This window comes from Odocoileus virginianus, chromosome 7 (genome assembly GCF_023699985.2).
Source record: "Odocoileus virginianus isolate 20LAN1187 ecotype Illinois chromosome 7, Ovbor_1.2, whole genome shotgun sequence".
Lineage (NCBI taxonomy): Eukaryota > Metazoa > Chordata > Mammalia > Artiodactyla > Cervidae > Odocoileus > Odocoileus virginianus.
In genome coordinates this window covers 68,514,976-68,539,592 of record NC_069680.1, presented here as the reverse complement: position 1 = coordinate 68,539,592, position 24,617 = coordinate 68,514,976, and the positions used below count along the sequence as shown (strand labels likewise).

The 24,617-nt window shown below is 53.6% G+C and overlaps 1 protein-coding gene across 1 annotated transcript in view; it reads left to right on the top strand.

Annotated features, from left to right (window-relative positions):
• ZCCHC24 (zinc finger CCHC-type containing 24) overlaps nucleotides 1–23,674 on the top strand; it is a 64,206-nt gene extending 40,532 nt beyond the window's left edge. The window contains exons 3-4 of the mRNA XM_070470926.1: nucleotides 11,485–11,649; nucleotides 19,541–23,674. Coding sequence (XP_070327027.1) covers nucleotides 11,485–11,649; nucleotides 19,541–19,654 — 279 coding nt within the window. The 3' untranslated portion in view covers nucleotides 19,655–23,674. The remainder of the gene's footprint in view (nucleotides 1–11,484; nucleotides 11,650–19,540) is intronic.
• The last annotated feature ends 943 nt before the right edge of the window (nucleotides 23,675–24,617 follow it).

Sequence of the window (24,617 nt, the reverse complement as noted above, 5' to 3'; positions counted from 1 at the left end):
CCCTCCAGAGAGCTCAGCACAGCCCAGGAGGGGCATCCTGGGAGGAGGCTTCTGCCTGCAGGACCCACACCCGGACCCACACAGCTCACCCATCACTAGCACTGCCCACACCACTGTCCCTTCCAGCTGTGGATGTGGCCTGAGCCCCACCCAGGTGCTTCAAAAGCCCCTCGTGGTCCCAGCGCACTCAGAGACTACTGGGAAACTAAACGGAAGAAATGGCAGTTTTCAAAAAGGTCTTTAAATTCAGGATGAAATCTCTGGCATGCCAGATCATCCCTGGCATGCCAGAGGCCGGGTCAGGGCGGGACATGACCCGCAGCCAAGCGAGTGGTGCAGACCACAAAGTCCCCTGGGAGTTTGGGGAGCCAGGGCTTCTCTGAGGGAGGCAGTAGAAGGGCTCTGTGCTAGGGCCTGGGCCTGGGACTCGAGTGGCGTGAACACCCCAAGGAGGGCAGTTAACCCTGTCTGGGAGGGGGGAGGCCAGAGGGAGTGGCCTTGGAGTTTGGCCTTGAGTACAGGAGCATCTGCCAGGTGGAGAAAGTTTGGGGGGGGGGGGGGGGAAGGAATAGAAAGAGCAAAGGTGTGAGGGCAGAGGGGGCCAAATTATTTGCAGGAAATGATTTCGTCGTTGTTGTTGGAATAGAAATTTGGTCAGAGGGAGCAGCAGTGACAAAGGTGAGGTCGGCTGGGCCAGATGGGGAAAAAAGTCTTGAGTGTTTTGCCTCCATCCTGCAGGTCCTGGGGGCTCCCAAGCCTGACGTGGCCATTAAAGCACCTGAGGGCGACGCTGCCTGGCTGGACCCAGGTTGTGGCCACCGCAGGGGAGGGGCACAGTCCGGAGAAAGGGTTTGCCGGGCAAATGGACCACCCAAACAGGGATGCAAGAGGCTCTGGGAACCCGCTCAGGAGAACAAATGGTTTTCAGAGCTGCATCCAGCTCTCGGCCAACCACACAGTGGTTGCAGACCTTCTGTCCATTGCATCCACCCACCGGTGGCGGCGGCGGTGGCAGGACGAGCAATCGCTGTCTCTGCAGTCACAGGAGGGGAGGAAAACCCAGGCCTTTTGCAATCGCTCTGATTCGGATGTTTTCCACCCCTCTGGACTGGCCGCCCTTCCCCTCCCGCCCCTGGGCTCTGATCCGTGTGGTTTTGCTAATGGAGGAAAGCCAGAAGCAGGAAACAGATAGCTTAGGGAGTGGCTGTTCATGTGATTACAAAGTCTCTGGTTTCCAAAAAGTTTTGCCTGAGAGCAAGTCCAATTGCCTGGCCTTGGGGTGGGATTTGGAGAGAGGGGTTCCTGTGGCAGGGAGGGTAGCTTCTCGGGTGCAGTGCCCAGAGGCGTGGGGGCGGGGATGTCAGGGGCCTCTGTACCGCTCTGGGTCCTGGAGGGGCTTTTTGGCCTCCTTCGGGGTGCCCATCCGGTATCTGTTTTCTCCCTCCCTTTCGGTTCGTTTCCCCCCTTTCTCTCTCCCCTCGCCTGTCACTCCTCACCCGCCGACCCCGCCCGCCGCCCTGTCTTCTCCGTCTCCTGGCTCCCAGCCCACACCCCCTCCCCACCCCACTGCTGACTGCGCTCTGCCTCTGGCCTCTGCTCTCAGCCGCCCCTTGTCTTCTCCGCTCCATCTCAGCCCTGTCCCTGTCTCCTCGCTCCCCTCGCTGCCCCCTCCCCAGGGTTTTCCTGAGACCTTTTCCTGGCACTGTGAAAGCGGCATTGTTCCCTTGCACTTTGACAAACCCCAGTGTTGTGGAATCAGGATGGCATTTTTGCGGTGGCTTTGGGCTGGGAACGGGGTGGGAGGGGTGGCGAGGAGGCTGGGCCTTCTGGGCTCCTGCTGGGCTGCGGCAGGAACCCAGAAAAGGGGAGGGGGCCGAGGGGAGGCGGCCGGGATGCCAGTGCTCAGACAAGGGGGCCCTTGAAGCTCCGGAGGAAACCCAGGGGGGCCTCTTGTAGTGTCCTTCCTCCCTCCCTGCCGCCGCAGGGCCCAGCCCACCTGTCCCTCTGATCTCCTGCTTCCTCTGGGGCCTCCGCAGAGCCGGCAGCTGCCTCGACCAGGCTGCAGAGGCCGAGGAAGCCCTCCTGCCAGCCTCACCGGGCCGTGTGTGTGGACACGTGAGCGTGGGGGGTTTGGGAGGGTCGCTTAAACGGTGTCACAGAACACAGGGGAAAGAGAAGCGTGGGTACCGGCACTGCACAGGCTTAAGCTCAGATCCTGGCCCCACTGCTTCCTCTTTCTGTGACTCTGGGCACTGCCGCTCCCATCTGCAGCCTCAGTTTCCTCATCTGTCAGTAGGGCTCAGACTTATAGGGCTGTTGCATCGATTAGAGGTCATTTCAGATGTCCTGCATTGGCCCCGTTGCCTGTCAGCTGGAAGGACTGGGTGAAGAGTCGCCTCTGCCCGAGGACACGGGTCCGAGAGTGTTTCTGCAGGTGTGAGTCTGACTTGAGCCAGAGCCTGGAAGTGCTTGTCCGAGGGTGTCTGTGACTGGTGTAGGCCACGCTTGGTGAAAGGATCACACAGGGTCAACTCTTTTGGAAGGCCCCAGACTGTGCAAGCATTCCTCATCTGTCCTGTTTATTTCCATATTCCTGGAATGTTCCACAGAGCCTGGTGCAGAGCAGGTACTCAGTAAATGTTAGTTGAATGAATAATTGCAGTGGAAGCCAAGGGTTGGCACTCAGAGGTGGGGTCGTGGTCCTAGGAGCAGGCTTGTTCTCTTGTTTTCTCACAACCGTTTCAGGAGCAGCTATGCATGAGGTAGGAGGTGTAGCAGATCAGGTTTAAGTCTTGGCCTCACGGCTGTGGGGCGCTGCACAGGTTGCTTGGCCTCTCTGGGCCTCCATTTGCTCTCTCATAAAATGGAAGAGCTGTGGAGTGACAAGTTGGCAAGTGGCTGGCACATGGTGGGTGCTCATGAAATCTTGGCGTCCCAGGTCCTCTACGTCAGCCCCTTCACTTGGCAGATGAAGAAACTGAAGTTCCAAGTTGGGCCTGTGAGAGCCAGGGCTGAGCCCAGGCCTCTGATCGTAGCCCCTGCTTCCTCCCCATGCGTCCAGGCTTGGGAAGAGAGTGCCCAGGGCAGGGGTGCCCCCATGGGCCTAAGGAAGGTGGGCTCAAGAGAAGAGGTTCCAGGAAAGGGGTGCTGCCTCCTCCAGAGAACGCCCCCAGCCCTTAGAGAGGGTTCCCAGAACCCTTTTGGGCTTCCCAGGAAGAGTCAGCAAGACTGCACCAAGAGTCCTGGGCCCTTCCAACCCTGTGTCTTCATCTATGGAAAGGGCATCTCGGACCCAGGGCTCTTTCCCTCTTGACTCTAGGCCAGCACCACCTCGGCCGCCTGGCCGCAGAGAGCATGCAGACAGGGGACAGGGAGCCAGCAAGGAGCCCATCTGATCCTTATTTCTTCCCCTGCTCCTCCCGACTCGGCCATTCCCTCTCAGCTGGATGCACTGTGGGGCCAGCCTAGTGCTCCCTGGCTGAGAGGGCCAGCGTGCGTGGGGCTGTCCTGTGGGTCTCAAGAAGGAAAGTGAGCCTGCCCAGTGGACTGCAGCACACCAGGCCTCCCTGTCCCTTGCTACCTCTCAGGGTTTGCTCAAACTCATGTCCATTGAGTTGACAATGCCATCCAACCATCTCATCCTCTGTTGCCCCCTTCTCCTGCCCTCAATCTTTCCCAGCATTAGCGTCTTTTCGAATGAGTTGGCTCTTCACATTCAATGGCCAAGGTATTGGAGCTTCAACTTCAGCATCAGTCCTTCCAATGAATGGTCAGGATTGACTTCCTTTAGGATTGACTGGTTTGATTTCCAGGCAAACCAAGGGACTTTCAAGAGTCTTCTCCAGCACCACAGTTGGAAAGCATCAATTCTTATTCTAGAGATGGGGAAACTGAGGCCCAGAGAGGAGAAGGGATGCTCCCAGGGGCCACCCAGCATGCCAGGGCCCATGACAGTAGCAACCTTTTCCTGTTTCTTACTGTCCTGGCTGTGTGAGTTCTTCATCTTTGTGCCATCCGGGCACAGTGCAGAGCAATTGAGAGAGTGGGCTTGAGTCAGCCAGCCGTCTGGGTTCAAGTCCAGACTCCACCACCTGCTGGCAGTATAGCTTTGGGTGAGTTACTTCACCTCTTCATGCCTGTGCTCTCATTCAAAACCTGGGACTAAGCATACTTGACTCACAGGTGATTGTACAAAGAGTGCCTGGCTCCTAAGAGACACCTAAGACTCACTCTTAAGAGTGAGTACAGCTGTTAGTCTGTCCCAAAGCTCACCAGGGCACAGGATGCTCTGTTGGGCAGGCAGAGGTGGTGTGACCAGGGCTGGGCTGAGACCTTGCAGCTGGGGCCCGTAGCTGAAACCGTGATCCTGAGAGCACAGGCTGTATGGGACAGAAGCCAGCGTGGAGTCATCATGTGCAGGGCACAGCCTCAGGTCCTTATCACCCCAGCTCACTGCCTCCTCCGGAGCCATGGTCTGTGAGATGCTCTCCTTCGAGTTACCAAAGGTGATGATGTCATCTCCCTGCAAAAATCTCAGTCTAAAACAGGCTAAGAGGAAAACAAGCTTCACGCTGAAGCCTGACTCACTCCTGGTGGGACTTCAGGAAGCAGGGGCAGGGAAATTGATGGGCAGAGTGACCAGCCAGACTCATGTTACGTGACAGGTGTGGATGCTTCTAGCTGTTCTCAGAATTGAGGGAGCACATGGGATCGAGGGGGTGGGAAGCCCATACCATGGCTGAGGGCAGGGCAGCTCTGCGAACACACGTGTTCCAACAGACCCAGCAGCCGGAGGTTGACCGTTGCCCCACACCCAGGCCCAAGAGGACAAGTATGGACAGAGCTGCCATCTCCAGTTCACCACCTTGGGAAAGTGCAGGGCGCCCCCTTGTGGGTAGGAGGGGCCTGCAATTCAGGGTCGTCATTTTCTCTATCAAAGTTATACCTACCTACTCGTTTGAGACAATCAATCAGAACCGAGCATCCTATCTCATAGAGGCAACATCTGAACATTTCTGACTGATTTCCTTCCTGCCCTCTTCTGACACACATTTTTTCTTTTTAAAGTTTTACTCTGGGAGCAATCTATATTTGATTGTTTATCCTGCTTTCTTATAAAATGTTTTCCCAAACCCTTTTTAAGAAATCCTCATAAATGTTTTAATGGTTTTGTTGTCATTTGTCCAACGGGTGTAACATCATTTAGGGAACCAGGGCATTAGCTTTTTCCAACTTGTCACTATCATAAACAGTGATGTGATGGTCATCTTTGAACTTCCCTGTGGTCAGCACCTCTGATCTTTTATTTCCTTAGAATGGTCACCCAGATATAGATTTGCTGGGGGAAAGGAATGGGCATCTTTTCAAGTCTGAAACCTTACTGCCAAGTTGCACTATGGAAATGCAGTAGGAAATGTGCCTGTTCAGGCTCCACCCCCATCAGTGTCTGAGTGTGTTCCCTTTCCACACCTGCCTGGTTGGCCTTCACCAGCAGCAAGAGTTGGGAGGACTTCAGAGTTGAAGTGTCCTCAGAGTGACCTGGTCCCACTGTCTGACCAGGGCAAAAGTCTCCTTGGCAGTGTCCCTGATAGTTGTTCACTCAGTCACTGCTTGCATACCCCCAGTGACGGGGAGCTCACTACCTATTGCTCATCCACACAGGAAATCTCCTGAGCTATTGGAAGGAAAACACTGAGCCATCCCCAAGAAGTGCCCAGGTAGTGTCAGCATCATCTGCATCTCTCCCCAGGCTTCTGGCATGCCTGGATGACTCCCCACCCCTACCCCCTGCCCAGCTTTGCCCTGGCTGCTCCCTGGCACAAATTCTCCTTCCCACCTCCACCTCCACCATCTCTCGTTTCCCAGGCTGCCCTCCATGCTGATTCTAGCCTGGTCTGGAGGTCAGACGATCTGATCTCTCACCTCAGCTCAGTCCCTGATTTGCTATGTGTCCTTGAACAAGTCTCTTGGCTTCTTTGGTCCTTAAGGGGGGCCTGTCTGTGCTAAGAGGGCTGGCTCCTGAGCCCCACTGAGCTTTGACTGGGCTCCTGGCACATGTGATCTCCCAGAGGGGAATGTGGCAGGGGCCCAGGTCAGGAGAGCCCAGTCAGTCTTGGCCTCCTTCCCAGCCGGGGTGGGTGGCAGCCCCTGCGAGGCTGTCAGCAGTCACTGCTCACACTGACGTTTATGAGCAGAAGCCATGCCTTTCTGGGAGGAGAGGTGGGGGGATGTGTTGGGGGTAGAGAAGCCTTTGTCCCATCCAAAACTCCTACTCCCTTTGGCCCTGCCCTCGTCTGTAAGCACAGCCACAACAGGACTGAGCCCTTCTGGGAAGCGGCTGCTTTCTGCCCAGAGCTGCCTGCTGGCCTGCCTTCCCCTCCATCCCCTGCCTCCCTGCCCCTGCCGTACAGGTCATCTCTCCCCACTCTGACCCACAGGAGGGCAAAGCCACTGGGCTAGGCTGAGCTGGAGGCCTGGGAGATTTCTCCTCCTGAGCGCAGGCCTCTGCTTCATGGTGAGGACGCACTTGGGAATGACAAACAGAAAGGGCGAGTTAACTGTAGGCTTGTGGAAAAGCCAGACCTCCTGCCCTTGTACTCTGGAAACTCTTCGGCAAGTCCTTCCACATGCTTCAGTTGCACCATCTGTTAAGAGGGTCGATGATATTCCCTACCCCATAGGATTATGGGCAGAGTTAAATGGGAGCCTAATAGGCCATGGAGCTGTGAGCACAAAGCCAAGCACACAGGTGGTGCTTTGTAAAAACCTGTTCTCTTCCCTCTTCTCTTTGTCCTCTCCACAGCATCCACAGAGCTTTCACAGCCTTTCTGTACTTTTCTTGGTGTGCTCTCTGAGGATTCCAGCAGGTGAAGACACCTAATGCTGTTCATCTTTTGCTTGCCCCCTCCCTACTCAACCACAACTCGGGGATGGTGAGCCCAGCCTCTCCCTAGGCTTCCCTCTCATATTTAGGACTTCCCTCTTACAGTTTATGCTCAGTAGTCTCAGCCCCTGTCTCCACATCACCTGGAATATACCTGCTCCTTCTCCCTGTACAAGGTCCAGAAGCAAATGCTACTGAAATTACTAATGGTTACTGAGCACTTGCAATGTTCATCTGCTGAGCTAAGTCCTTCATCAGTATGAACGCATCAAATTCCCTCAATAGCCCTGGGGAGGCTGGCCCATTATCATCATCCCAGGTTTCTGCCTGCGGAAATCAAGGCACAGAGAGGTTGTATGATTTGCTGAAGGTCCCCCAGACACTCACAGGTAGAGACAGAATATGCCATTGCTAGCATCTGGTCCTGAAATCTGAGATCTGAGCCACATCCTCTATGGTGGGGAGTCAGAGCTGGCCCTCCTGGTACCTGGCCTGGGGACAGTCGTGTAGGAACGGTGTGCTGGTCCGGCAGAAGCCCCTGTCCCTGGGGCCTGCCTGGCCGCTCACGGTCCCTGATGGAAGGCTCTGGAATGGCTGGCTTTCTAATTACACAGTGTGGCAATACTTCCCAACTCACCCCTTGCTCTTCTTTCATCTCCCTGCTTCTTCCTTTGGTGCACATGCAGTATCTTCTTTATTTGTGTAGCTTTCCTTCTTGTTCATTTCTGAAGCAGAGACTTTGGGGGGACTGCATTGTCAGTCCTGCCCTGATCCTCACCCTCTGCGCTGCTGAGTGCCCCAGGATACCTCGATGCCCACCTCTGACATCTTGACCCCTGCCCTTGGCCCCAGCTGTATGAGGTCAGGTGCTAGATCCCATCAATCTCTGAACCAAGAGGCCTGCAGAACCAGATCCCAGGGTGGGTCTGGCTGGTCATGGCCCCCACATTTCCCACTTCAACCAAGGAATCTGGAATCCTACCACTGGTGTGGCACCCCATGCCTATCCCTGTTCCCCTGTGGAATGTAGGTGTCTTTCAAGGGCTTCCCTTGTGACTCGGATGGTAGGAATCTGCCTGCAATGTGGGAGACCTGGGTTCAATTCCTGGGTTGGGAAGATCCCCTGGAGGAGGGAACGGCTACCCACTCCAGTATTCTTGCCTGGAGAATTCCATGAAAGAGCAGGCTACTGTCCATGGGTTTGCAAAAAATTGCACACAACTGAGCGACTTTCACTTTCACTCCTGGGCTTCCCTGATATCTCAGTTGGTGAAAAATCCACCTGCAATGCAGGAGACCCCGGTTCGATTCCTGGGTTGGGAAGATCCGCTGGAGAAGGGAAGAGATACCCACTCCAGTTATCTGGCCTGGAGAATTCCATGGACTGTATAGTCCATGAGGTCGCAAAGAGTCAGACACGACTGAGCAAGTTTCACTTTAAGAACAAGGACCGCAAGACTGAGTTCATCTAGTCCCTGATTTCAGGATTACTGGAGAAGGGAGGCTGTGGAAGTTGTGGGCATCACGAACCAGGTAGAAAAGGTGCCCCAGAAGCGGTTGGAGGGCTGACAGCACTGTCCCTGTCTTGAGACCAGCACAACTCAAAGCGTCTTCAGAGTCACAAGGTGGCTTCTCTACTGCACACTGACTGGACCCTAGGCCTTGACCGCACGCGGAGCGCTCCTTCTGGCATAACTGGTCTTCCCCTGAACCTGATCAGTGCTGAGGCCCTGCCTTGGAGCTCAGACGGAGTCTTCTCCCCAGGATATCACGGCTGCCAGGAAGGCCAGTAAGGATCCAAAAGACATAAGGCAGTAGGCCCAGAAGACCCGGGCAGTGTTGCTGTCACCTTCTAAGTTTAGATTTACGCATTCAGCATGTATGGCCCTTTTTAGGATTTTGTCTGTAATTCTAGTAGGCTATCACCAAATGGTGGTAATGGTGCCTGGGCAAAAAAGACATGATTACTGGAGGAAGAAGTTATTATTTTATATACCGCTATTGTTCTACATTAGCAAATAATAGTAACAAATACTCCTATTTCATTTGCCAGACATTGTTCTAAGTGTTCTGCTTCACTTAATCTTGTTCCGGAACAGACTTTTCTGGTAGTTGCTATCACTAATCTTGTGAAATAACTTGCCCAGGATCACAACCAGGGTTTGGATCCAGAGTCTGTGTTCTTGACCTTTATGCACTACTTTGGACACAAACAAATACCCAGGGAAACCTTACTATGGAAGCAGACTGCCTCATAGCACAGTACTCCTTTTTTTTTTAATATTTCTTTCTTTTGTTTGTTTGGCAGCGTCGGTCTCAGCTGCGGCACGCAGGATCCTCTTTGCATCGTGTGGATCCCTCTAGCTGCCGTACATGAGCTCTCTAGCTGTGCTGTGCTGGCTCCAGAGGGTGCAGGCCCAGCCATTGCAGCCTGCAAGCCTAGCTGCCTGTGGCACGTGAGAGCCCAGTTCCCCAGCCAGGGATCGAACCTGCGTTCCCTGTGTCAAACCTGTGTCTCTTGCTTGGCAGGCAAACTCCTTTACAACTGAGCCACCTGAGAAGCCCTAATGGGTTATTATTTGGCACCAAAAAGGAATGAAGTCCTGATACATGCTGTAATGTGGATGAACGTCACAGCAAGTGAGAGAAGCCAGACAGAGGGCGATTATTGTATGATCTACTTACCTGAGATGTCAAGAACGGAACCCATAGAGAGAAAGTTAAATCACTGGTTTCCTGGGCCTAGGTGGAAGGAAGTAGGGGCTGGATGATGAGTTAATGAATGCAGAGTTTCTGTGGGGGAGTAACAAATAATGTTCTAAAATTAGACTGTAGTGATGGTTGTAGAACTCAGCAAATATACCAAAACCCACTGAACTATACACATTAAAAGGGTGAAATATTAGCTATATAAATAGTATCTCAGTAAAAATTCTTTAAAAAAAAAAACAAGTAGGAGAGAGCTAGTTTCTTTAATATATAAAGTACAGTGGCAAACTAACAAGAAAAATATCAAACCCCAGCAGAAAAAAAATCACAAAGAAAACACAAATGATTCTTAAATGCAAAGATTCTCTCTTCTTAAATGCAAAGATTCTCTCTTCTTTGTAGTACATATCATACAAGTCAAAGCTACTCTGAGAAGTCTACCTCCTAGATTAGCAATGATGAAATCTATTGAGGAGTTGGAATGTTAAGTTGATACAACTGCAGCTGGGAGTGGGGAGAGGAAGCTCATGGTAACTGTCATCTTTAAAAATGAAAAGTGCACATACCCATATACCCAGCAATTTCACTTTTATGAACTTATTTGGCAAATGTACTCTCCTATGTGCAAAATTATATATACACACATGGAAATGTTAGTTGCTCAGTTGTGTCCAACTCTTTGTGACCCCATGGTCTGTCCATGGAATTGAATTCTCCAGGCAGGAATAATGGAGTGGGTTGCCATTCCTTTCTCCAGGGGATTTTCCCAGCCCAGGGATTGAATCTGGGTCTCCTGCGTTGCAGGCAGATTCTTTACCATCTCCAAACGCACATTTATATATGCAAAGTTATTCATTGCAGCACTGCTTGTAATAGAAGAGTAGAAACAATCTAGATAGTTGTAGTAGTGATAAGAAAGCACTATAAAACTTGCACAGAGTTGACAACACAATACAGTAGCTCTGTTTGTACTGATTGATCTGGGGGAAATATTATATATATATATGTCTAGGATTATTATTAAGTGAGAAAGGGAAGATGCAGAACCAAGTGTATAATCTGTCTCCGTATGAGTGAGGGAAAAGAAAGAATGTGCATACATATGTATATGCTGTATGCATTTGAAAATGGAGAGCCCATCTTTGGGGTGGTCTGAACGAAATTAACATAGCTGCCGAGTAAGGGAGCAGGTGGCTGGGAGCAGGGCTGAGGGGAGACACACTTTTTTTTTTTTTTTTTTCATTTATTTTTATTAGTTGGAGGCTAATTACTTCACAACATTGCAGTGGGTTTTGTCATACATTGACATGAATCAGCCATGGATTTACATGTATTCCCCATCCCAATCCCCCCTCCCACCTCCCTCTCCACCCAATTCCTCTGGGTCTTCCCAGTGCACCAGGCCCGAGCATTTGTCTCATGCATCCCACCTGGGCTGGTGATCTGCTTCACTATAGATAATATACATGCTGTTGGGAGACACACTTTCACTGCTTTCAAGGTTGTGTTCTGCCTACGTTGCCCCTTCAGTAACCATTTAAACCACACCACTCTGGGCCATGTGTCGGTAGGTCATGTGACTGCCAGCCGCCCCTTCATGACGGCGGTGTTAAAGGAGTAATTCCTCGCCACCAGCAAGTACTTTCTTCCTTCACTCTAAAAACCCACCACCAGCTCCGTCCTTCATTCCCGTGTGAGTCTCCCAGCCTTGGGATTCCCACGTGTGCTCTGGGGTGACTGGTGTCCTCTGGACCTGGGACAAAAGGTGTTCCCATTTCTGCACCTGGGGACGCAGGGCATGGAGGCTGAAGGGAGAGACCGTGGGGACCTGGGGGGGGCATTATTGTGGCCTGGTGGACCCCAATCCCTTGTGTTTGCTTCCTGTCCTCTAGGCACGCCCCAAAGGCGAGGGTCTGACCCCGTACCAGGGCAAAAAGCGCTGCTTCGGCGAGTACAAGTGTCCCAAGTGCAAGAGAAAATGGATGAGCGGCAACTCCTGGGCCAACATGGGGCAGGAGTGCATCAAGTGCCACATTAACGTGTACCCGCACAAGCAGGTGAGGGGCGGTGTGCAGGGAGCAGGCGGGGGAGCAGGGGCGTGTTCAGAGTGGGTGGAGGGGCAGGGGAGCAGTTGGGTATACTCAAGGGCCTTCATCTGGAACAGATAGGGGAGGGTTATCTTTTCCCTTACTGAGCCCCAGCTTGCTCCTTCATACGATGGGGATGAGACCACATCTATCCAAGTGAGCCCTGTCCTTTGCTTGTCTCATCGGAAACTGGTTGGGGGGGTTGGAGAGAGGTTGGTCCTATTTTCCCAGGCAGGGAAGGAGGATAAAGGGGCAACTGTACCAAGACCCTGAGACCACAGACCGCAGTGAATTTTGAAAGTAACGGCCTGGGGGTGCGACCATGACACAAAGAGGGATGAGGGGCAGCAGAATGCTGTAGAGAAGCGCACTTCATTGGTTCATTTGCCCAGTTGGCGCCTGTACACAAAGCAACTGCTGGGTGCCTGGGACTGTGCAACAGGGCTGGTGGCCAAGGGCCTGCCTGCCTTGCTGGGAGGGGGTTGAGGTGGATCATCCCAGGGAGGCCCCACTCACTGCAGGCTGCAGAGAGGAGGCGGCATTTACTCTGGGACCTGAAGGAGGGAGGAAAGCTACACCTGTCACGAGAGGGTGGATGGCCATCCCGGGAAGAGGGCAGAGCAGGTGCAAATGCCCTGAGGCTGTTGGACTTGGGATACTCAAGGCTCAGAGCTCAGTGAAGGAACAGGAAGGTGGAGTGGGAGGAATAGGAGGGCTAAATGGGACAGTCCCCAGAGGAATTTGGGGGGCCTCACAGGGGAACGCCAAGAAACAGCTTTGTTTGCAGGTGATTACTCCGGTTGTGTGTAGAGATTGGTCTAGAAGGGCTGGGAGACGTGAGGAGACCTGTAGGAAAGCCGTGGCAATAGTGCCAGGCAAGCCATAGGAAGTCTGTGGGTCTGACACAGCGTCTCGGGACTGGATGTGGATGGTGAGGTGGGGCCAGGAAACCAGGAGAACAGTCGCAATCCGGCTTGAGCTCCTGAGTGGATGGAGGTGGTCATGACCATGGTGGGCAGTCTGGGCTGGGGGCAGTTTGGAGTGGGACATAGGTGTTCTAGATAAAGGCAAGAGACCTCTATTACATGTTACATTTGCGATGTTCCTGAAAATCCAGGTCAAGATGTCAAGAAGGCAGTTGGGTTTGTTTTTCTGAAGTTCATGTAAGAACTCAAGGTGGTTTACCCATAATTGGGTACCATTGGCCTAAAGGTATTTAGGGAATGATGAGATTTCCTGCAGAATGTGGACAAGGTAGAGAAGGGATTCCCGAGACCATGTGCTGTGGAGTGCCGGCATTCAGAGGTCAGATGAAGGAGAAGCATCCAGTGAGAAAGACCACAAAGCAGGGAGTCCCCGAGATGGGAGGGAGTGCCCTTCCAGGTCTCAGGTGCCGGCTGCTGCTGAGCTGGCAGATGTCATGACCACGGAGAAGGGCCCTTGTGATTTGGTAACAAGGAGATGGTCCCGAAGCTTTGGGTGTGGAATCACTTTTACCTGGAAGATTTTTTGAGCGGCAACCCAGGTCTGAGAACCACTGAAGCCAATGCCCTGCAGGTCAGGCATAAGTGGTGTGAAGATATGAATTCACAAGGGGATCTGTTGGCCTGGGTGGTAGCCCTGCTGGCTGAGGTTCCCTGGGCCAGGCTGCAAAGGAAATACCTTCACTGTCCACTTTTCCAAAGGGCATTGATTGTGGAGAGAAGCAGAGAAATGGGACCCTAGCTGGAGTAGAGACAGGCCATTGAGATGGATGTTATAAGGTGAGAGAGCCTGGAGCATGTTATGGGTAAATGAGGATGGCCCAGAAGAAAGTAAAAGGCTGGTGATACCAGAACAAGAGGCATACCTTATGGTCAGCCCAAGAGGGAGGGAGGTGGGGGATGACTGGGGAGGGACATGGAGCAGAGAAGGGGGACTTCACTTGCAAGGCTTCTGCTTCTCAGTGAAATGGGATGTGAAGTTTTCAGCTAAAAGCCAGGGTGAGGAGGGGTATGGTGGGCTGCTGAAGGATGAAGGAGGAAGCAGGTCTACCAGGGAAACATAACCAGACTGGCCAGCAGCATCCAAACCCAGGGGAGCTTCAAGAATTTAAGTGTCACTAAAGCCGTCAGCTCAGTTCTGCACCTTGCCCAGCAGTGTTCACTACACGCAGACGCGGCCAGAGACAGTGCAGGGGCTCAGGGCCGAGGTGTGCCAGGAGAGTGTTTCAGAGGGAAGAAGGCTGAGTTTGGGGCATATTTGGAAAAGTGTGATGTTGGAAATGCCTGGTCCAGGGGTATCAGCTAGTTGGTCAGGAAACGAAGCCAGAGGAGCCCTGATGGAGAGGTGGGGCAAGGACTGGGTTCAGTGGAGGAGCTGAGAGCTGCCACGAGAGCGGGTTTCTGAAGACCAAGTCCAGGGTGTGGCCAAGGGCTGGTGGGAGAGAAGGTTAGGGTTGGTGAGGGCGTCCGGGTACTGAGGAGCTGGGGGTCGGGCGAGTCTTCCCTGAGGATGGCAGGAGCAGGCGGTGGAGGAGGGCATAGGGAAAGGGAAGCTGGAGGGTGGGGGAGAATCCCCTGAGGCAGTGGTGTCAGGCTGAGCCCTGAAGGGGCCGTGGAGGGCCGGCAGACCAAGGGGACTGGACTGGGGTGGGAGTGGCAGAGAGCGGAGTGCGCTTCTGGTGAGGGAAGAACGTGTGCAAAGTGGAGAGGACAGGAGAGCCTGGAGGAGCCGAGGAGGGAAGCAGAGCTCGGAGGGAGGGGCTGGCTCAGAGACTGTGACCCAGAATTTGGTCTTTGTCCTACTAGGAGGTCTGGGAGTTGTCCAGGCGCACTTTCGTGGCTGAACTCTTCTGTGATTTTATGACTCTTGGGCAGGCCTCCGTGGTCTCTGTGTGCAGGCTCTGTCCCCCAGGGTGTCCATGGTTGCCAGCACCCACCCTGCAGCTCCCAGGCAAATAGATAGGAAGCTGGCCACACAGCCCAGCGGATGAGGGTCTCCTTAGCGCAGGGGCCTGGTCCACAGCCTGATGACACCGAGGGAGACACCGAGGCCCTGGAGCGCCAACACGGGCTTGGTGACCCGGTGACTGGGGCCCAGGACGTGTGGCATGCACATGTGTGTGGAGCACATCAAGGATGGGGCTGAAGGGGAGCAGGGTAAAGAATCCTCAGCATCCAGGCTCCTGAGGTCTTCCTGGAAATTCCTGAGCAGGTCTGGGACCCCAGTCCAAAAGCACCTCCCTTAATGTCCGACCATCAGCACACGCACCCAGGGCCCTGGGGCATGGCCAGTGCTATCAGAAGGATTCCTTTTTTCCCTCTCTGGACACACTCTGCTGAGGACTGCTTGACTGGTCTGTGTAGGTTCTAAAGGAAGACCAAGGTCAGGGTGCTGCCAGGCCTTCCAGGAGCTTCCTCTCAAACCCAAGGGATGGGATTCCATCAGACAGGGCTACCTACTGGCGTTCAGAGAATTCCTGGCCTGAGTCACAGGTGTGGCCATGCTCTGGGTGCCATTTGCTGAGCGCCTGCACACCCTTCATGTGTGCTCTGCCCGCAGACCAGGTGTCCAGTTCATCCCGCTTCACTGGGAGTGAACCTGCAACCTTGAGAAGTCATGTGGCCTTTCCAATGCCCCCACATAGACGTGGGGCCTTGGAATTGAGTTTGCACCTGTCTTTGGAGCCCGGTCCTGAGGCCAGGCAGGCCTCTGTGTCCTAGCACTGCCCTCCTTGAACTGGGTGGGCTGGAGCACACCACTGGGCTCCCAGCGCAGGAGGGAGGAGGCCAGGCTGCAGGTGAGCCTCAGCCACTGGAGACTCGGGAAGATCCTGACCGCAGTGAGCAGTGGCCAGGCACTCCTCCGTGTGTTTTATACCCTTTATCCTCTCAGCCATCCCAGGAGGTCAGCTCTATTGTCTCCCCTTCTTACAGAGGAGGAAACTGAGGCAAAGGGCATAAGTGACTTACCCAAGCTCAGTAGAGAAGCCGAAACTCACGAAGGGTGGGGCTAAAGAGAACACTGCAGGAGACAGATGGAGGGGAGGGGTGGGGGAGCAGCAAGTGCAGGTCAGGCTGGCTGGCTGGGGCAGGAGTTGGGAACAGGCCAGTTCCTGCCAGAACTCAGATGTATGGTGCTTGAGTCTGTGCTGGCGGTCTGGGAGGCTCAGTCCCGATGACTCTCATGGCCCGTGATCGAAGCAGAGGGGTCCGGTCCATGCACCCAATCCACTGGGGCCCAACCCCCTGCAGTGGCTCCAGCCTCCTTGACCCCGCCTCTGTATCGCCTTAGCACCCCTTCCAAGAGGCCAGAGCTGTACCACCATCCCCCAGGCTGGCAGCAGCCTCATGTGCTTCATTGTCTCCATCCTGAAAGCTCAGTGCAAGCATCACCTCCCTGATCATCGCCTCCAGACCCGAAGTCTCTGGACCAAATGCAGAAGAATCTTCTGAGCGCGTGTGGCTCTGCTCTTCCCTCTCCCAGTTGTTCTGTGCTTGTTAGTTGAGCCCCTACTGTGTGAAACAGGGAGACTGAGACCCAGAGAGAAGAAGGGACTTGAACGAGGTCACTCAGCCAGTCAAGGGGGCCTGGGACCCCGATCTGCCCCTGCTTTACCCCTCAATCTCCTGTCACAGGGCTCTTCTCCCTCAGGGAAGTGGCAAGCTGGGGGCAGGACAGAGGGGGTGATGGCCCTGCCAGGCCCCGCAGCAGTCAGGAGCCTTTGAAGAGCTGAGAGGAGGGGCTCGAAGCATCTGTCCCCCCAGACTCCCCCGCTCCCTGCAGTGGAGAGGGGCTGCTTTATTTCTCCTGCTCCCTGCGCTCTGACCTGTCGGCATCCATCTCTTGAGAACTCTCCACTTCCCCTCTCCCTGTTCCCCACTACATCTGTTTCCCGTCAGACTCCAGCTGTGGCTTCCCCCTGCTGGCCCTGCCCTCCAGGAGAAGAAAACAAGAATGGGCTTTGCCTCCCTGCGGGGGGTGGGGGTGGCCCTGGGGTGATCAGTCCCAGCTGCTGACTGTTTTCCCTCTGCAGAGGGCAGTCGCCTTGACAGCTTCCCCACCTCCTCCACCCAGCGCCAGGGCAGGGCTGAGCCAGGACCCGTGGAGGGAAGGGGCACTGACAGGTCACAGCCAAGGAGCGGGAATGGCCAGGATGCTGCAAGTGCATTTCCCCAGGGGTTCAGCTGGTTCCCCTGTTCCCAGCCTGCCCCCTTCTACATAGCAACAGCAATGATGCATGATATTAATACTAATAGACAGTTTGCTCTTTAGGTACTAGGCACTGTTCTAGTAACCTTGCATGTATTAACATATTTACTCTTCACAGCAACCCCATCAAGTAGGTACCCTTATTAGCCTATTGTATAGATGAGAAAGGGGACTTCCTGGTGGCTCAGTGGTAAAGAACCCGTCTGCCAATGCAGGAGAAGTGGGTTCAGTCCCTGGGTCAGGAAGATCCCCTGGAGAAGGAAATGGTGACCCACTCCAGTATTCTTGCCTGGGAAATCCCGTGGACAGAGGAGCCTGGTGGATTATAGTCCATGGGGTCACAAAAGAATCAGACAGGACTTAGAGATTAAACAGCAGAAATAGAGGGGAAAAGTTGAGGCAAGAGAGGTTAAATGACTTGTGAGAGGTCACACAGCTCATAGGTAGCGTGAGCCCAAGTCTGACATGAAGACAAACTTTTTCTCCTCTCCCCTGGGCAGGAAAGCTGGTCATCTAAAAGCTTCTTGAGGTGAGGCCAAGGGTCCTGCCCTGTTTCTATGTCTTCCCAATGTGGTTGTAGGCCTGGAAGCACGGAGATGACTTTTTATGACCCTACATCAGAACCCTGCCCACCCACAGTCTATCACCTCCCAGAGCCCTCTGACCTGTCCGCTCCCCACCTGCTGCAGTGTCAGCTGCAGGCCAGGCACTGCATAATTACGCAGACATGTTGGTGTACTCCTTTTGAGCAGTCTGCAGCCTGCCCGGGGGCAGCGCTCACACTCAGCTTCCCTCCAGGACCATCCCAGGTCCTGGTCACGGGCACCAAGGCTCCCTGGGCCCACACCAGCCTGCAGTTCCTGCCCCTCTCCTTGGCATGTGGCTGCCATCTGGTCCTGACCAGCTTCCTTTGAGTCCCCTCCAAGTCCTGTACAGGGGACCTTGCTACAGGTAGGGGTTCTGGGCTGGGGCTACAGCTGCCAGCCAAGAAAATGTCTGCTTAATAGCCTCCATATGTTTTCCAGAGAAACAAGCTAGCTTTTGAGAATACCAGAGGGAGCAGGGAAGCGCCCTGTGTAACAGAAATGTGCTTGTACATGCTGAACACCCCTCAATTTACAAATATCTAGATGCCTGACTCCTCCCTGTAAACAGGCTGTAAAAATGGTCCACTTAACAGATGTGGAAACTGAGGTTCTGTAGGGTCACACTGTGAGTGATCAGCATCAGAGGTCTGACAAGTCACCTCCTTTGTCTGGACCTCAGTCTTCCATAAACGGGGCAGGCACTGTGCCAGGCCCTGGGGTGCGGGATGAATCAGAACACTGGCTGCTGATCTCACAGAGCTAAGGGCTTGCTTACCTCAAGCCTGAAATGCCATGACCCCACCCAGGTTAAACTCTATTTTTAAATTTACTTTTAATTGAAGGATAGTTGCTTTACACGGAGAAGGCAATGGCACCCCACTCCAGCACTCTTGCCTGGAAAATCCCATGGACGGAGGAGCGGGGTGGGCTGCAGCCTGTGGGGTCGCACAGAGTCGGACACAACTGAGCGACTTAGCAGCAGCAGTTGCTTTACAATGTGCAACAGCATGACTCAGCTATGTGTATACAACTAGCCCCTCCCTCTTGAGCCCCCCTCCTGTCCCACTCCTCTAGGTCATCACAGAGCACTGAGCTGAGCTTCATGTGCTAGACAGCAGCTTCTCGCTAGCTATCTATTTTACACACGGGAGTGTATATATGTCAGTGCTACTCTCAGTTCATCCTGCCCTGCTGTGTTCACAAGTCCGTTTTCTATATCTGCATCACTATTCCTGCCCTGCAAATAGGTGCATTTTCCTAGATTCCATATATATGTGTTAATATATGATACTTGTTTTTCTCTTTCTGACTTACTTCACTCTGTATAACCGGCTTTAGGTTCATCCACCTCACTTCAGCTGACTCAGACTCATTCCTTTTCATGGCTGAACTCTTGAGTCTTTTTCCCTTTTTTTTGCCACACCACATGGTTTGCAGGATCTTAATTCCCCGACCAGACATTGACCCTGGGCCCCCACAGGGAAAGCGTCGAGTCCTAACCCCTGGACCACCAGAGAATGCCCTAAACTCCCCTTGAGTCTTGAGGCCACAGGAGCAGATGTGGGGGTGACAAGTGGCCTGGGAAGAAGCAGTGTGTGCTAGGAAGCAGGGGAGGTAGCTTGGGTCTCCCTTGAGCTGGGCCTCTGTTTCTTCAGCTTAATCACGCCTGTGTACCATTTGTGAGCTTCAGGTGGTGGCGGCTCAGAGAGTGCTGTCTGGGGGTGGGGTGTTGGGAGGTGGTGGGTAAAGTGGTGTCTAGACCTGGGGCTCTGGGTACAAGACACCCTCCCACAGCCCTGCTCCCAGCTCAAGGCCTCAGCCTGAGCCCTTCGGTTCATAAGACACGTGTGTTACCTGCAGCAGGCAAGAGGCAGGAAGGGTCCTGGGTGCTCTGGGCAACAACCTCTGACTACAGGTTCATGTGCTCTCTCTCTGCACCCTCCCTGTGTATCTGTCACCTTCCTCCTGTCTGCCTGTCCTCTCCCCACATCTGTCTCACCCCCCCCCCCTTCTTTGGTGTTTCTTTCTCTCCACCCCCTTCCTCCCCACCCTTGGGCTCGCTTGCTTCTTCCTCTCTGCAGAGACCCCTGGAGAAACCCGATGGCCTGGATGTGTCTGACCAGAGCAAGGAGCACCCCCAGCATCTGTGCGAGAAGTGCAAGGTGCTGGGCTACTACTGCCGGCGTGTGCAATGACCTGCCACCGGCCTTGCCCCGCCACCCTCCCGTCCGCCAGAGAAGACGCCACCCACCTATGTGTCCCCTGTGTGTGCGGGGGTGTCCTCGCAGGCTGACAGGTCTAGGGGGGTGGGCTCTTAGGTTCCTGGCTCATGTATGTTGACAGTGTTACTGATATCGCTGCGCGCCCCCAGAAAGCTGAGTCTCTGAGACTCCTTACAGTGAGTGTGGGTCTGTGTGAAGGGATCGGGGCGAGCAGAGGTCAGCACACAGGACCCCACAGAGTCCTTAGTGTCCCCTGCAGGCTCTCCTCTGAGACTCCCTTTGGGGTGAGCAGCCTTGTATTGGCCACAAGTGCACTAAATTTACTGTGAATCCCAGAGCCTGCGGGGGACTGTCTCCCTGAGACCAGCCAGGCCGCCTTCTCCCACCCAGAACCTTCCAGTTTGCCCTATGTGAAAAGCCACTCTTGCAAAGCCCCAATTTTCCAAGTCAGCACGCATAGTGAGCTGACACTGGTTCTAGCAGCTGCTGGGGAGTGGGCACTTCTGCCCCCTGCCACTTTGAGCCCCAAATCTGACCGCCTCTAATGTCACTGGCTTGGCACCTGGGTGCTGCACCCCACCCCCCACAAACCCAGGGGTCAGGGACGGGGAGGCACTGAATGTTGGAGAGTGTTCCAAGATGTGACCTGGCGCATGTCAGGTCACGCCTCCACTCCCCCCCTACCCCCTGCCACATACTTCCCCTATTGCTTAGATTTTGTTGGTCCCATCCCCTTCTGTCCCTCTTCCCCTCCCACCCTTGCTGGGGGGGCCACCCTTGGATGGAGGCTGTAGAACCCAGCAGTATAGCCACTCTGGCAGGAAGTACACAGGCCTGGAAGATCCAAGTCCCAGGTTCTAATGCTGGTCCCGCCAGTGATGCCCTACGGAGTCTTGAGAAGGGTTCTCATCTCCCCGTTTCCCCACTCATCCGTGAGAGAATGACAGCAGAGAGGTGTTCTGATGTCCCGGGGTTCGTCCTGGCTGCACACCATCTCCTAGAGTAGAGAGCTTTATTTGGAGAGGGTTTCCAGGTCCTGTACGCCCACTATCCTGTACGCCACGGAGTCGTCAGTCACTTAATAAGTCCCGTGGAAGGACCTCTGTCCTTCCCTGTTTGCCCCTGAAGCCCCAGCTCTGCCTGTTGTCCCCTACCTGCAAACATGAAGAAGTGCCCCCCCTTACATAGGCAACCCCAGTACAAGCTCCAGAACCTCTCATTTGCAAAGCCAGGTCGATGATTCCTACCTCCCCAGGGGACAGGGAGGCTTCTTGGCACTCACACTGGCCAGGACCACGCTGTCCCAGCTAGCGGGAGGGATCACCTTCCTCTTGGTTCTCTCCCCAGTGAGAAGCCCTATTTTTACTGTTATGTCACCCTTCCTTTCTCCCGGGGTGAGCCAGCTTGTCAGAGCTGAGTCACTTGATTTTTGCCCAACATTATGCCTCTGTGAGGGGGGAAAAAAGTCAGACCATGAAATGGGCCTGAAATTCAGTGTTTACCACGGCTCAAGGACACCCAACCTGTGTCCGGTCGCCTTTTGTTTTCAAATGAATATGCTTTGTGCAACTGAGGAGTTACAGCGAAGTGTTTATCAGGGGTCCAGGGAGTGAGACGAAGAGATGGAGTGAGTGTGTTTGCAGCCAGAGGGCTGCAGGGTAGGTTTGTGGGGGAGGCCATGCCCTCTGAGCACTTAAGAGGAGTGTATTTGCTCCAGCCTGAGCCCCATAGCCGCCTCCTTCCGGCCGCAGGGACAGAGTTACAGGTCCCTGGCTGTGAACACGCTCACCGCCCACCACTGAGGAGTCCCTCCCGGCTGCTCCCTGCCTGCTCCATGGTGTCAAGGTGAGCCAGAGTCATCCTGGCCCAGGGCTCTCCTTCCCGGAGGGGAAGCTGTTACTGTCAGTCATACTAGTGCCCTGCTAACGAGAACATTTGTTGTGGTGGACATTGCGCTGGTCTCTGCTGTGTGGACCAGGCTCAGCGCCTCCAGGGACCTGGCTCCATGGGGGGACCTTGGTCTCAGAATGCCTGGGCTGTAGTTGTGGGGGAAGCTCACACCCTAGAAAGGACCCAGGCTCCAGACCCCTGGAGGCCAGGACCTCCCACAGGTCAAGAGGGGATGGGCTATCACCCCAAACTGCCCTTTGCAGCGGGCTTGTCCAGCTGGCAGTCACTGCACCCCACCATCTGTACAGAGCCGGCCAGCGGGGCTGGGCCTCCCCCCGAGGCTGCCTTTCTGCACCACCCACTCCTGTACTTTTTGGCTGAATTTGGGAGCTCTCTGGCCTCAGCAAGAACCACTGCTGTCCAGGCTGGTGCTGTGAGAATTAAGTGCTCAGAGGGCCTGGGTGCCCAGGAGACAAGAAAGTGTGTGGTTGTAGTACATTCAAAAGGGACAATCGCTTGCAGTTAGTAGGTCTAGCGATCCAGTTGGGAGAGAACCGTGTTTACCCCATATGAAGTATTCGATAGTTCTACTTGTGAATTTGTATTTATTTTGAGTTATACTTGACACAGAATTCCTTTTGTTTTTTTTTTTTAAAGAAAAAAATACTATGTGTGTATTTTGAAACGAAAATTCATGGATGTTAAAATTTCTGCATGGTTTCCAATTTTTCTCACAACACTGAATTTGTTACCTTCTCCCGAAAACTTCACAGTGATTTTTGTCTGTATATATTTGAGGGCTTTTTTTAAGAAAAAAAAAGAAAAAGAAAAATATGATTGCTTGATTTTTGAGATTAAACAAAAAGAGAGGCATTTTCAAAACTTCAGAACTTTCAGGAGGGCAATAGAATATCAAAGGAAGATTTCTGGAAGTATTTTTTGCAAATCTTCTGGTTGAGCTGCAAGAAAATATTTATGGTGAGAACTTTTCTCTTTTTCCTGTTTTGGTTTTCTTTTCTTTTTTTTTTTTTTTTTACTATGCTTTGGTCTGTAAAAAGTCTGCAACTGAATTACATTAAGAAGGAAATATTGTCTACATAGAATATTATATGAAGTTGGTACATAATTCTGATGAGGAAAAAAAATCTTTGCAATTCTTTAAGCCATATTATTGTTATTCTCTGTTGTTTTCCTTGGATGAAAATATCAGTATTAGGTAGCCAGCATATTATTCAAGTGCTTAGACTTATTCATGTGTTCCTGTCCTGTATTTATACATATGTGTATTTGGGAAAGTATTACCTTTTGTAAGGGAAGCTATTATTAGATACTTAGTGAAAAAGGGAATGGTGAACCCTTTGAGCCTCTTCAGCTGAGGATAGCACAGCATTAGAATCCATTCTCTTGCACCTTCTTATTATTATCTTGTTATTACGGTTATTAATCTTGGGGGGGGGGCGGAAGTGAGCCAGGTTAGGAGGAGGCGACATGTGACTATGTAGCCCCTCCATAAGTCGGCCAGCTCCAAAGATGGCCTCCTTGGCCTGGTCCAGGGCTCCCACTCAGCAGGGCCCAGGGAGGGGAGAGGAAGCAGGAGGAGGATTTCTCCGGCCTCCCTCTTTGGAGTTTTGCCATCTGAGCCGTGCCTCAGGGCCCTATGCTCTTTGAACTTGGATTTGTCACCCAGAGCCTTGACGCCTGCCCTCCAGCATCTAACGGACTTGAATCTACTTGGAACAAATATTAAATCCAGCATCACTACATTGTAGCCCAGAGTGACAACTAACCCTGACGTCTGGGAGGCGTCCCGTCTTATGGGAGCTCACCTCTCTCTGTTGTCAACTTCACCATTCAACCTCCTCCACTCCTGTGTGGTGACCCTGTCGGTGTCTGTATCTGTTAATATGTGTATGTCCAGCTAAAAAGACAAACAGAACCCGTGGGCCAGCTCGGAGGGTGCGTGGAGAAGCCTCCCAATCTCTCCTGAGGGCCGCCCTTGGGATGGCATTCCGTCGTGTGCCTTATTCCTGGAGAATCTGTATACGGCCTGCCTATAGAGATATAGCCTTTTCATGCTGTATTAAAAAGAACTTTTAAAAGCAAGAGAGGCTCCTGGGTTTCCTTGTCTACACAGAGCATCAGTGGGGAGCTGGACCTTTTCACAGACGCAGGAGGCCATGAGGGGTGGGGGGCCTTGGGGCCGCCCCTCTAGTCTCTGGGTGTCTGGGATGTCTTGTCTCACCTTGTCTCTATCCCGTGCATTCGCCTCCTCCCAGCCCCTCTGTCCCCAAGCATACATTCCCCGGGGCGAGGGCCCTTCCCCGGCAGGGCCCCAGACTGGGCGAGATTGTCAGCACATTAGGTCACGGCTCGCTCTGCAGTGGGGCTCCCGGTGACCATATATAGGAGTGAATCTTCCTCAGAGACGGCAGCCCCGGTCCTCCGCTGCAGCTCCCACTTGGCCTTCTCTCCAAGACCGGGATTTGGGCCTCAGATGCTGAGTATCCCACAGTGAGCAGACTCAAGTGTCTGGGACCTCCTGGAAAGTCCCTGGGAGAGGAGACAGAGGGCCCTTCTTCCGAGCAGGGACCAGGCTGGGCTGTCTCGATGTGGGGCTCTCACCGAGGGACCGCTCACAGAGCCTGGAGCCACAGCCGAGTGAGCCTTAAGGAACCGTCTGCATACAAAGCCCCTCCACTCAGGGTCAGCGCATTTTTGGTTCTCAACCCGACTGCTCACCAAAATCACCTACGGGAGGCTTGGGCCCACCCCAGAGGTGCTGAGACACTGACTTGGGTTCCCTGAGGTTCTTAGAGTCTTGATCAGTCCCACATGCACTCTTGAGCAGCACCAGGCTTGGAAATGGGCCTTATGGTCCCGTGGGGCTGATGGGGATGGATGAGGAGACCGTGGGCAAGGGGCTCCACTTCCCTGTTGGCCGTTCCATCCTCGGCTTCATCCACTTGCTGCTGAGAATACACCGCCTGAGGTGTGGTGGAAAGTGGGTGGTGGGGGAGACTAGAAGTCCAGGTTTTTAGGTGGAATT